The 14,022-nt window shown below is 35.8% G+C and overlaps 2 protein-coding genes across 2 annotated transcripts; one reads left to right on the forward strand and one right to left on the reverse strand.

Annotated features, from left to right (window-relative positions):
• The first annotated feature begins 329 nt into the window (after positions 1-329).
• LOC143608617 (uncharacterized) lies at positions 330-3,047 on the forward strand. The gene is made up of 7 exons (XM_077083617.1): positions 330-372; positions 1,629-1,712; positions 1,818-1,888; positions 2,159-2,202; positions 2,329-2,420; positions 2,491-2,568; positions 2,679-3,047. Exons 2-7 carry the CDS (start codon positions 1,657-1,659, stop codon positions 2,827-2,829), a joined length of 492 nt encoding a protein of 163 aa, XP_076939732.1. The 5' UTR covers positions 330-372; positions 1,629-1,656; the 3' UTR covers positions 2,830-3,047.
• Positions 3,048-3,951: 904 nt separating this feature from the next.
• LOC143608528 (mitochondrial phosphate carrier protein 3, mitochondrial-like) lies at positions 3,952-7,509 on the reverse strand. The gene is made up of 6 exons (XM_077083544.1): positions 7,005-7,509; positions 5,767-6,128; positions 5,570-5,613; positions 4,518-4,732; positions 4,299-4,423; positions 3,952-4,209 (listed from the first exon to the last, which is right to left on the reverse strand). The coding sequence occupies exons 1-6, from the start codon at positions 7,290-7,292 to the stop codon at positions 4,170-4,172; spliced, it is 1,074 nt and encodes a 357-aa protein (XP_076939659.1). The 5' UTR covers positions 7,293-7,509; the 3' UTR covers positions 3,952-4,169.
• Positions 7,510-14,022: the final 6,513 nt, after the last annotated feature.

Consider the following 14,022-nt stretch of genomic DNA (forward strand, 5'->3'; position numbering starts at 1 on the left):
AACTCGATGACATATTTTATAATGCTCTCTAACATAACACAACACGACCCGAACGAAGAACCTATATGCAACAACAATAATAATAATTGTTGGCTCGGCTCAAACTCGAACCTAGCCAAGCTGCCTCGTTTAATTTTGAGTTCGAGCTCGGACTCACCCTGACTTGACTCGGGCTAGACTCGTTAACAACCCTATTATGTACGCAAAGAGTAAAAAAAACAAAAGGACCATATTTGTGAATAAGCATACTTACAGGGTAATTTATGTGACTAGTTTAACCTTGTAAGTAAATAAAGCATTTGATCATCGGCTCCGCCGTCTCGCCCACACCACTAACGATTACTGCATCAGCTCCGCCGTCGTCGTCCACCGGTTAGTTCTCCGGCGTACTCACTACTCCACCACACACACGAACACGTACGGTGATTAATTTTGGTTTAATTTGGTTAGGGTTTGACTGCCGTACATCAGTTATGTATTTAACCTAATTTCTAGTTTCATTTGATTGAGCAATTAAATAATATTTGTTCATGATTTGAAGTACTGAATCAATTCATATAAATTAGTGTTCATTTTGAATTCTGAAAGAGTCAATTAGGTGGTTTTATTATCATCAAAATTGAGAAACTGCTGGTGATTCGTTAGGTTAATATACAAATATGACTTTTCGATCGAGTATATTAGCGGCTTAATAAATTTTAATTTCAATATATCGAAGTAAAGTTTGAATCTTGGAAGCTATCGGTTCCTTGGTAATATATTGTTGCAAATGATCGGTCCATAGGCGATATTGACGGTTATTTGACCGATCATCACCGATTTTCCCGGAAGTCAGTTTTTTAAGTCTTAATTGTCAATTGTTAGTGTTTTGTAAGTTGCAAAAGGTTAATTTGTTAATGGTAAGAGAGTATACTGAATTGTTAGTGTTTAATTGCTATATATATAAATTCTGCATGATATTAAAATTACCGTTATCCCTCCGGGATCACCGGTATCTCAAGTATAGGTGCTTGACTGATATCTGATATTTTTCCGCATAACTGCATAGTGAGTATTCAAAGTCATAAGTGGACTGAGTATGAGATGAAAGGAGTATAATTTAACCTTTCCGTGTAGATCTTTTGTCAGCTGGATTTTTTCATTTGTTAGCAGTTCTAACTTCTAAATGCATGTAGATTTGTTGATATCATTATTATCATACATCAAATGACATTGTTGTAAGAGTAAACGGATAAAATACCCTGTGACCTTCAATCGATCAAGTTTACTAATCAAGAACCAACAACTAAGTGCAGCATGTCGGGTTATAAGGCTTTGGGTCGGGTTAATTAGTTATTAGAGGGCCCATTGTTTGTGTCTTGTTCACCAAGTTCTTAGCCCTAGTTGTTATCTATATATACCCTGCTCTGTAATTGAAATCTTTGCAACTTTAACTAATAAAGATAAACCCTAGTTGCAGATTTGACCGTACCACGTTAAATTCTCATGGTTATTTTTTTTTCTGTGTTTGTGTGTTGATTGTTTCCATTGTGCCGTTTGATTCCTTACACAAGAATGAAAGTTTGAAATGACTCCATATTCACTGATCGTATATCCAACCTCACAAACTTAGTGCGGCAACACTGAAGGTGTTATTCTTGTTAAGACTTAAGCATTATGACAAAGTTCAGGAAGCTCAATCGTCCTACTGGACATAGGATGTCCATGCTCAGGTTTTTGATTGTTCATTTGTCTTACATGTGGTTTATCCTTGCTTGTAGCAAGCACCGCATGCCACCTAGGATGAAAACACTAAGTAGTATTGTGCGTTTTTGCAGGACCATGGTTTCTCAGTTGGTGAAGCATGAACGAATTGAAACTACTATTACCAAGGTAAACTACCTTATTGGCTTTTCTCTTATTATTATTAGTAAAATTTCATTGTTGAAACTTAAGACAATACTCGTGTATCGTAGTGTGAGATAAACTGTAGGCTATAAACTATAAAGCCTTATGTTAACTTTTACTTATGGATTGAACAAGTTATGGCTATATATCATACTACTATAATTAAGATCTAGTCATATTTATATATCAGCATCTTGTTACTTATTTCAAAAAGAATGTTACATATTTCATATTTTTCATTTTATTTACTTTTAATTGTTATAAGCAAAAGAAGTCCGTCGACTCGCTGATAACATGGTGCAACTTGGGAAAGAGGTATGTGTAGCTTGAATCTTTTATATATTTTATACTTTATGTTATCTTTGATGGGAAATTTGTTGAAGCCAAATACCTATATGCCCATCATCATTATGTTTGAACTGTTGTTTAAACTATTTACAGGGTACCCTTTGTGCTGCTAGGCGTGCTGCTGCCTTTGTGCGAGGAGATGATGTTATTCACAAACTATTTACAGAGCTAGCTTACCGATACAAGTGAACATTAAACCTCTTTAAGTTTTTTACTCAGTATTAACTGTGGTTAAACAATATATTGGTGACGCAGAGATCGAGCAGGAGGATATACAAGAGTGCTTCGAACTCGTATAAGAGTTGGTGATGCTGCACCAATGGCATATATTGAGTAAGTTTTTTTTTTCTTTTTTATCACATCGGCTTAAAATACTTTTCCATTTGTTTATTCTCTCTTTATGATACATTAAGTTCTATTTTTAAACATTGTGACTTTAACAGGTTCATAGACAGGGAAAACGAGCTTAGACAGTCAAAACCGCCGGTCCCGCAACCAGCTCAAAGGCCACCATTGGATCCGTGGACTAGATCACAGCTTAGCAGGAGTTTTGCATCTCCTAAAGAGGTCAAAAGCTCAGAAGCGGAGGATTAGAACTTTTGGAATTATTCTTTCGAAAGGTATTAAAAGAATGTCAACACTAGCTTTTAAACTTAATGTTATGAGATTGTAGCAGCATTTTATGGCTTAGAATGAATAATTTGTTTGGCAGCTAAGTGAAAGAAGCTTTATGAGTACATTTTTCTCGTCGTTTAGGAGGATTTGGATTATGAGTATGATTATATAAAGTTGATTTGAAATTTTGAATCACATATGAAAATTTTTGTTGGTTGGATTGAGATTTTTTTAAGAAGCAAATAAAATGTTTCTTCACTGTTTGATAGGTATTAGAGTGTTTAGGATTGTGTACTTGTTGGTGCTTCGATTATATGCACGTATGGTCATACTTTAGTCGGTAGTTTTAGGTGTGGCTCAATTCGTGCTTGTTTAATAGAGCATGGTCATGATGTATCCTTTTCGATTATTCGCATGTTCAAGTAGAGCTTGTTTGATCAAAAGCCTAGTCCTAATAGATGTTCTTGAGCCATTGACTTGACTCGTTTGTAGTCCTAATTGGAAAGCTGACTCGATTAACCAGTGTTGAGCCATCGACTTGACTCAACTCATTTGTAGTCCTAATTGGAAACTTATTTATGGTGGTTGCAAAATGCCCCCAATTTGTCGATTATTGAAGTGAGCGTCAAAAGAAGAGCGACAATAGTTTGGAGTAGGGGTGGGCAAACCGGGTTCTTTCAAGAACCGGTTCCGGGTTTGGTCGGCAAAGTTAAGAACCGGGTCGGGTAGGAACTGGTTCCGGGTTCCAGGTATGGTTGAGTTTGTGACCGGGTTTTGATCAGTTTGAAACCGGGTTTGATGCCTACCTATAGTTTGGAGCACTTACAAGAGATTTGCATTTTATTAGCACAATTAGTTGCATAACTAGCCAACTCAAACAACCTCCTTGGTACTTTTGTATACGCCACTCTTTGGTAGTGTTGTAGTACGGTGATTTACGTGTGACAATACGCTAGAGAAACGAGAATGTCAGACTAAATGATTCTACCTGACAAACTTACATCACAAAATACATAATTCATCAATTAACAGTTCCACCGTGAACCATATTAAACCGATAAAAATTTAACCACTTGCAAAATGGTCCATCAGAGTGGCTTACAGGAGAATCTATAATTTCTCTAAACAATTTACTTGTTTTACAAAATTTTCACAAAATGTTTAAACAAAATACAAATACTAATAAACAAAACAAAAGCAACTGAAGTCTGAAACACCCATAAGGTGCTTATTTGCAATCAATATTGGTGTCTAATAATGGTATGAACTTAAAATTACTAGACAATAAAGAATCAGATACAATCATCTCTTATGCTGGCTTAGTTTACAGCAACAGGAGCGGTGCCACCGGTAGTCGGCCTAAAAGAATAACAAAACAAAACAGATAAATAAAACAAACTCGTTTTTTTATGTTTAATGCTAGTGAATATGGTTTGGAAGTAACTTACAGCCCGACGTAAACTTTGAAAGAATCATAGATACCCCATTGTACTCCTGTAAGACTTCCAATCATGATTATACGAAGAGGCAGCCCACGCGTGAAGAGACCCCATAAGCCGAGTTTCTTGACAGCCTGCAAAACGTGTTATAAGTCAAAATGGTCAAAACCGCAACTTTAATATTTGATCAACGGGTTTAAGGGTTTAAGATATTGGGTTTATACTTACATCTCCAACAGTAGCACCCTCGGCATTGTTGAGGAAAGATACCAAATTATCAGCCGGGTGAGAAACAACGGCACATAATATACCGGCCAAATAACCACCAGCGAAGCTCACTCCGAGCTGAAAGCTCGGACTACATTGCTCTTTTGGTGTGGGGATGGCATGTTTGTACATCATCTCCACAATTGTCTCAAAAGATGCAAACTTCATCATTGTATCTGTACAATAAAGTGTTTTAAAACTAATAAAAAATTACTCTCAAATAATAAATTAATTTGTTAATTAACGTATGAAGAGGTTCATTAAGAATACTAAATTATTCGACAAACAAAGAGAAAAAGTAACTCGTTTAAATTTTATCAATAGTTCATGTTATTAAAAGTTTTACTTACATATAACTATGTATGTTACGGATACAAAAACCATTAAATTAATTTAATCATACATTTTTTAATATTTAAACATTTACATGCACATATGTAAGTTATGTGTAGGTAATATAACCTACACATGACTTGCAGATGTGTAGGTTCTATAAATAAACAAAATTTGTTCATATATATATATATCATCATCATCATCGTACTCGGTATATCCCACCAATAGCAAAGCTATAGTAGGGTATGAGGAGGGTAAGATGTAGACAGCCTTACCTCTACCCCATATGGATAGAGAGGCTGCTTCCGATGAGACCCCCGGCTCGATAGTAGTTTTGCATCAAGCCTTGGACATAAGACACATAACACTCAACCATCGGGACACCGACCGATTGGTGCATGTACCCTTGTCTTTCGGCTATCAACGCCACCATATAATGCCTGATTAACCTTCCGCCACTTTTAACGTTATTTTCACGATATTAGTAAAATAACGTCAAAATTAGTGCAATTTCGCTTTTGCTCACCCGATGGTTCACATATATATATTTTTTAATGTTATGAAACAAATAAACATTGCATTCCAACCATTTTAATTTTTGAATAACAATATCTACAACTATATTATGATGCAAAGGATAATAATTATTAAAAAACTACTATTAATTATAAACTCACATGGAATTTGTCTTCCCCATAGAGGAACCAGCCCCTTGAATAGCCTGTAAAAAATATAAAAAAAGTATTATTAAAAAAAATCTAATCCACAACTTTTATACAAATTTACTTAGGTGGAAATAAATATGTTACTTCAACTTTACAAATTACAAATTAATTATTAGTTAATGAAGTGATCAATGATCATAGTATCATACCCTGTGGCACCTTCATTCCTGATGATCTTTGGAAGACCATCAGACAAACCTCTAGCGTATCCCGGTTGCGTTTGGACACGAATCTTAACTGCCTCAAACGGGCAAAGTGCAACGTCGGCTATTATTTCTGCTGACGCAGAACCAGCAAGGTAAATCAATGTTTTGTACTTGGTTGCATACTCGGGCCCAGCAATGTCCGAGTATGTTTTCTTGAAGTACTCGTAAAACCCGTATTTCGAAGCACCCTGTAGACTATAACCGAGGAATGTTGGTGCCCAACCTTTGTAGAATCCTTTGAGTCCTTGCTCTTTGAGTAATACACCAAATCCGGATGAAATGTTCTTGTACTTTGCAGGGTCAATCTTAATAATTAAACAAATAGGACATGGTCAACGGAGGCATAATAAATAAAGGGAATACAGTATGTCTAGGGGTGTGAAATTTTGACATGAGATGTTGGTTTGAATGGGTTCATGTCAGCTTTGGGTTGAACGCATGGACACATTCATTTAGCTACATGTCATGTTTGTGTCAACGACTTTTTTAACCTATTTATTTATGTAGTTTTTTTTAAATGTTTTTTTATACAATGACTTACTATTGGGATTTTTTTTATGCCAAAATAAAACAATAAGATGACATAGTTTAGACATAACTGGTTCAAGAGAATAAAAAACATATGTAAATTAGAATTTTAAAGTATTAATATATAAAAACAATTATATATTTTTTTAGTTAAATAGGTCATGTTCGGATTCATGTGCGTAACACACCTTTTATGTTTATATAAAATTTCAAGTTTAAGTCACGCATTTTTCCCATCGTCGAACACGACACATTTAGCAGCTCTATGAATGCCTAGACCATTACATGAACACCTCTTTTATATAGGTGTCAAATTTATAAGGTGGAGTCAAATTTTGTAAAAACTAAAAAATTTGAGTGCATAGTTAGAAATTATTTTCTTAAATAAACATGATTAAATTAAAAAGGTTTATGTAAAAAGAAAAAAAGAAATCAAGTTAAAACTAAGAAAAACCGTTATATATATGTGTGTGAAACAACTCGTCTATGGCATTTGTTACATGATTAGGCCCATTGAGAGTCATCCATTTCATTCGTGACGCCACATAATTCCAAGCATAGCCCAAGTTATACCCTTTTTAAAAGTTGGATCATCTAACATGTTCACGTATTTGACGATATCTAACATAAAAAAAAAGAAATTAATAAATCACCTGCATATTACATTTGACAACATCCAATGGAGTTATTGCCGTATGAGTAATCCCACACGCCAAAGTACCACCCGCGGTACAAGCAGCATAATAAGCCGGTGAGAACATCTTAATACCACTAGGCTCACTTGGAGCCTGCACCACAACACCTCTTCCCACACCACCTGATGACAAAGGAATCAAACCATCACTCGAGTTCCGTTGATTCACCACCACCTGATCAAATTCCAACCCGCTCTTCATTGAGTATAGAAAGCTCGGAATCAACGACCGCCCCGAATCCTCCATGAATTCTTTAGCAAATGTTCTTTAATTATCTTCAAGTTTGATCAACTTTGGTGATTAATAATAATTGTAATAGTGTTAATAATGTTCGAATGTGACACGTTATGTGGACTTTGAAAAGAAGTTAATACATATAGATTTTTGTAGTTAACTTTTGCCCCTGTACTTGTATTAAATTACAAGAGTGATGTAACTTAAATTGGTAGCTAGAAGGGTACTATCGTAATTGACCAAAAAGTTTTTTTTGGAATAAATAGGTAGCCAAAGGCAAAGAAACAACGTAATTGCAACCTTGACCTCCCCCTGTTGGACCGGAATATATTTCATATAATATAATGTTAAAATTAGTATAGGTTTCAATATTTATATATATTACTAAAAATACCCTTTAATTTTCTTTTAAAAGTGTTTGAAACCATCCTCAATACTCGGGTAAGTCAGAATTTCTGAGACGGGATGTCAACCGTTTATACTGATTTTGACGCTTCAGGCCTGACTAGGCCTGTAAACGAGCCAACGTTCGGCGAACTATTCATGAACTGTTCGGCGGTAAGTTCATTTATGTTCGTTTGTATAATAAACGAATGAACATGAAAAAAAAGTTTGTGTACGTTTAATTAAACGAATGAACATGAACACATGTTTCGTTCGTTCATTTATGTTCGTAAACTTTCGCATATGTTCATTTATTCATGTTCATTTATGTTTGTTTATATATGTATGTTTATCTTTCTTTGTGTTTATTTAAGTGTGCTCATTTGTGTTTGTTTGTGTTCATTTAAGTATGCTCATATACGTGAAGTTATGTTTGTTTACCTTTGTTCATTTATGTTTGTTTATATTCGTGAATTGTTCGTTTAGATTTTAAATAAACGAATAAGAGCATGCCCACTGTTTAAACAAATGAACACGAACACCAAGTATTGGTTCGATAAGTGTTCGTGTTCGATAAATTTAATATCACATGAATCTTGTTAAGTTGAATTTTATTTTGGTTTTGAACGCCGTCAGAAGCTTCTAAATTGGTCAGCAAGCATAAGAAAACTGACTAACTGAAGAGAGAAATTTTAAAGTAACACGTTTTTAGGCTTCAGTCAAAATACGAAACTTCAATCAATTTGACTTTGACTTTGACTTTTTTAATTCATTTTTTATGTATGGGCTTGTAAAATTTGATGTGTGGATTTGTAAGGTTTATTACAAATGGGCTTTTAGAAGCCCAAAAAAGAGTACCCAACTGCCAACTTGGGTTGTGATTACGAATGGGCTTTTGAAACTGGTTTGAGAAAACCCAGTTCCGACCCAAACCAAACCGTGGAGTTGTAACTAAAACCGTTTTTTTCAAACCGAACCGATTTGGGTTTTGCATGGTCAAAATAGGTTTGACCCAAACTGGTTTCAGCGTAGAACAAGTCGAACTGATCCAAACCGGTTTAACCGGTCAGATTGGGAAAAGGTTGAACCGCTATATGAACCAACAGTTCGGTTTAGTTTGTTAAGCGGTTTGACTGAAACTGGTTTTGGATGTGAAGTAGTCCAGTTCGGTTTCAGGTTAACCGGTTCCGAACAAGTTTTTTGTACACCTCTAGTTGTAACCTATACCTCAAAACCGGTTTGAACCCTATCAAACCTGAACAAAACCGGTTAAAACCTGGTCCTTTCCCCCTTATAAAGCGGTACATTTAGGCCAAAAACGTGATTTGAGCACCTCTAGAGGTGATTTATGATTTATCAATATTGATTTTATTAAATATAGCAATACTATACTAAAACAAAAGATAAAAAGATATAAAGTTCTTGATTTATAATTTACATTTAGAAATGAATATATAAACACATTAAAAAAAGTAATAGAAATGCATTTAAATGAAATAAATTAAAACCAAGGCTGAGTGTTTTTCAGCCTTTCATCGTTTTATACTTCAAAAAAAAAATTACTGTGTTTGAAACTACTCTTAATACCCAGTCTTTCTAAGACGGGAGCCTAATACTTTTAACATTATTAGAAGGTAGATAATTTTATTGTTGATTTCCAACACATTTTATTGGAACTCCCTCGTGTAAAATATTCTTTGCACTGAAGTCTATAAAAGTTTGAAAATGTATTTGCAAATGAAGCAATGAATGTTGGTAGATTCATATCTACATCCAAATTCACGAGGTTACAAGAGGAATAATAAGGCTGAGGGGTGTGGGGGGTTTTAATGGGGGCTCCAACCAATAATATTATGACGTGTGGCAGAGAGAGAAACTGGATAAGGGGGGTGTTGGAGCCCCCGTTGGAGCCCCTGGCCCTGGTGTGGAGGGGCTCCAGCGAATTTTTTTTTATTTTTTTATATATATATTCAAACAACGTATTATTAAAAAAACTCATAAATTATTAAAAAAACACACATTAATAAAAAAAACACATTAATATCTAAAAATAAAATAAAAATTAAAGTACTAAAAAAAACATTATTCTTATTCTTCGGCTTGGTCTTCTTCGATCAACCTCTTTTGGATACGTTCCTTTTGCTTTTCCATTAGCATTTGATCGACCGGATTTAGGTTACTGAAGTCTCTAGTAAGAAAGTCCAAATCTCTCATTCGACTTTTTTCCTTTTTGTCATTAGAGACCACCTCCATGGTTTTGTTGAATTTATTGAGGGATTCAACAAGATTGGCGATGTTTACGGCTTCCCCCTCAGCCGGTTTTTTCCCCTTGGCGTCCCTTCCCAATGGCCGCCTCCTCGGCGGTGAAAACGTTTCCTCCTCCGCAATGTTTAGGTCGAATCCAACGCGGCAATCCGACCCGGTTGAAGTGCTATACGCTCCAGATGAACTAGTTTTAGTCCGTTTCGCCCTTACTTCCGCATCAAAGTCCGGCGCCACCAGCTCAACCCACTTGGAACACCTTTTCAACCTCTCCCACAACAATAAATCGTCCCACGTCTTCACCATCCCATACCTCCGCAAACACTCCTGCTTCCACTCTTCGACCGTGAAATTGTAAACCGCCAAATCATCACTGCCACTTGGTCTCATACGACCGCTGTTCCTGTTGAAAAGATTAGTAAACAAGCCGACAAATTTTCTGATTTCGGACCACCGACCCGAAATCATATCGGCGTTCCGCTCTGTACTCCCAACGAGCATGTAGAACGTCTCCCTAACCTTTGTCCAAAAAATCTTGCTCTTTTGGTAGTCGGCTGCAAAATGAATAAATAAATTAGATTTCCATTTAACTTTTTTATTTAACTTTTTTATTAAAAATCATTTTTAAAAACGTTAAAACAATTACCGCAACGCCGATCCTCAGAAATGACTATCCAAGCCCGACAGAAGGCTTCCTTCTCATCCGATGACCACGGAGTGGCTTTCCGTTTCGTCCTCGGAGTCGAAGCCGGTCTCGACCCGTCCGTTGCAACGTGTTTTTTCCGGTGGACGCGTCTTTTTGGTTCCGTAGCTTCACCGTGTGATTCTTGTGTCTCCGGAACAATAAAGTTAGGAGACGGTTGTGTGTTGGATGGTTGAAAGCCGGATGATTCTTGCGGCTCCGAATAAAACATCGGTTGGTGCGGTGACGACCATAAATCATCGTCAAGATAATCTGAATCAAGGTTTGGGTACCAATTTCCAGCCATTTTTAAAAAAAAAAATTGAGAAGATGAATTGATTTTGGGTGAAGATTTGAAATTTTGGTATAAAAATGGGTGAAATGGGGTATAATTATATAGGAAAAATAATTTTTTTTTTGGGTTTGTGAGGCTCCCAACGGTCAAAAAACCCTCAAATCCCGTGCAGCCCTCTCTCTTCTCCCGCTAACCGGCTCACGCCTGCATTGTTTTTCGCGTTAGCGCCCCCGCTAGCGCCTGGTGGTGTGGTGTTAGCGCCTGGGGGCGCGAGCGGAGGGGCTCTAGCGCCCCCGTTGAAGCCCCACACCCCTCAGTCTAACTACGTACGTACAGGAATATTATCTCTCATTTATTACTTTGTACTTCTTTGCTTATAATTTTTAAACAAAGATTTTATATATTTCAGGTTTTTTTTATTGTTAACCGTATATTATTTATCTAAAATACTTTGTGAGACAACTTACTCTTCATTTTATTGTGTGCATGACTAAACCTAGATATGCATCAATTATTAACTATATATTACTATTCATTAAAAATTAAGAATACTTTGTGAGCCGGGAGTGGCGGCCCAAATATTTTGATGGTCTGAAGCAGAAGAAAATTTTAAGACCTTTGCTAAGATTTAAAGAGACTAAATTATAGCATTTATAATTTTTATTTTTAAAATTTACTGAGAGATATATCATGTTTCGTACATATTTAAAAAAAAAATAGATTCAAGATAAATAGCTAGGAAAACCAGAAACAAAATACATAAGAAATTACAAGAAAAATCAACAAAAACAAAAATAAATAAATAAAATTGGAGTGGGATTCGAACCTTGGTGGTAATGGGAAAAGGGAACAATATAGAAAAATAAGAAATGACACGCTAATATCCACTAAACCAGCTTGTAATGTTAACACTTGCATCAATTACACATTAGTAGTAGTTCCTCAATTACACATTCTATCAGATGTTTCGTGATACGCGACGGCCGTTGTGTATGGCCATCGCGATAGGGTCCGAAACTTACTATAAATAGAAAGGCGAACAGGACCTCATTCTTCGTTCAAAATTTTTCTTTTTCTCTATTTTCACACACATATATTAATATTAATTAAGGGTATAATACCGAGTTGTCGTAGCGATATCCTATCCGATCGAAAGAAACTAATATACACGAATCCAAAAGCTCTACCTGTTACGGTATGCCATTGTGCCATCGTGTAAAAGTTTCTAATCTCGTGATTATCGTTATGATTATTGGTTTTATACTAATCTAGTTATACTACATTGTGTTTATCCTAAGTGCTTAATACCAGGAGGTGTTATTTAATTGTAAACTTGCAAGGTGAGACATTCGAGTTTTTGTACAACTCACATTTGTGTGAGACAACTATTTTTCCGACACTATCATGGTGATTTCAAAACCTACAAAACTCATGATAGATTGTCTAAATGATTTCAAATATATTTTTTTAAAGTATTTTAAATACATTATAATGATTAAGTCTCTGTAGACTTACGGGATGGTTGCTACTGGTATTGTGGGGTTTTGTATACAAGGCTTGCCTATCGGGCTATTACTCGTTACTTATTGGACAAGTGTTAGCCAATAAGTAATATGACCACAGTCATAGATACGGTCGAGTGACAAGTACCTTTCGGTCATTTGTAAGCAGGCAGATGTAAAAACATCTTAATGTTGTAACTGTAAAATGTGTCATTTTCCAATGAATGTACTCACCAGTATTTCTTGCTGATCAAATATTTTAAACATGTTTCAGGTGACTTGTTAGAGACAAAGGAATGATGCCTGCGGGCTTCCAGCTTAAATAAGTGGTTTGTCACCAGAATAAAGAAACGTGTTTTGTAAATTAGGGTTTAACCTTATAAAACTTATGTTTGTATCAAAAGGGATTAAAATCCCGGTTTATCATAATAATAAACATGGTGTTTTTATAACTCTGATCATTTTTCCTAACTACAGTTCTGATGAAATTTTCCGCTGCAAAATAATTTAATAAACACCGATACCACCAATCACTGTTCACGGCTTCCCTCCCGGGGTATTGGGATCGAGGGCTGTGACAGCTGAAGTGGTATCAGAGCCACTGGTTTAAGCAATATTGGTATTTTAATAATACCTAATCTTAGGAATTAATGTTAGGAAATACATGCATTAACCTTTGTGTTAACCATAAAAATAAGATTTTAACCACACGTGAAAATAAATACTATTTTCTTTTGAAATTCGTTGTTTTATAATTTTTGATTAACAGCATGAGTGAGCTAGTTGATGCTTTTGAACACATATCCGTTAACTCCACGGATATAGAAGAAGGAGAAGCTAGTCAACAACAACCTGAACCCATGATCTTTCAAGCCCTACCTGTAGAAAAACCAAAGCCTAAAAGAAGAAGAAGGCTCAAAGACAGGCAATGAGGATTGAGAAGAAATAAGAAAGGAAAAACCACAGTTAAACAACCAACTCAACCACAACCCGAACAACCAACTCAACCACAACCTGAACAACCAACTCAACCACAACCAATAGAACCACCACCAACTTTACCACCACCCATGTCAACAATACCAATGGAGGAGCGACTAGGCAGATGCCTAGATGAATGTGAAATCTTTCAACCCATATTCAATGATATAGGTGCAGGAAGCTACAGCAACCGAATATGCCAACTCAAAACCCAAATAATACATTTCCCCGTGATGATATTATCAGTCAAGCTCAAATGGAGGAATGGTGGACCAATGATTGGCAATATCAAACAATGATAAATAACCCATATGCACCATTCCAGGCTGAAACCGCAAACTACCCCACCATGACACCAGAGATGACGACAGAGCTCCGTCACTATGGGGAAGAATTGGTGGATACCGCCAATAGACTGAGGAATGTTGGGGAAACCCTACTCTGGAAGTACTATGACCGAGAGCCTTATATATAAAGCCTTATATATATAATATTTATATGTTCATTATCGTAATTTCTTTGATAAAAAAAGAGTGTAAGTATGTAAGAAAGGTGTGTAGTGACGCATATATGTAAGGTGTGTAGATGTAAAAATATAGTGATGCATATATATAAAAAAAGAGTAAATGTCGCAAA

The sequence above is a fragment of the Bidens hawaiensis genome, unplaced genomic scaffold, assembly GCF_021521415.1.
Source record: "Bidens hawaiensis isolate Kalapana, Puna unplaced genomic scaffold, B.hawaiensis_p1.1 tig00419396_1, whole genome shotgun sequence".
Taxonomy (NCBI): domain Eukaryota; kingdom Viridiplantae; phylum Streptophyta; class Magnoliopsida; order Asterales; family Asteraceae; genus Bidens; species Bidens hawaiensis.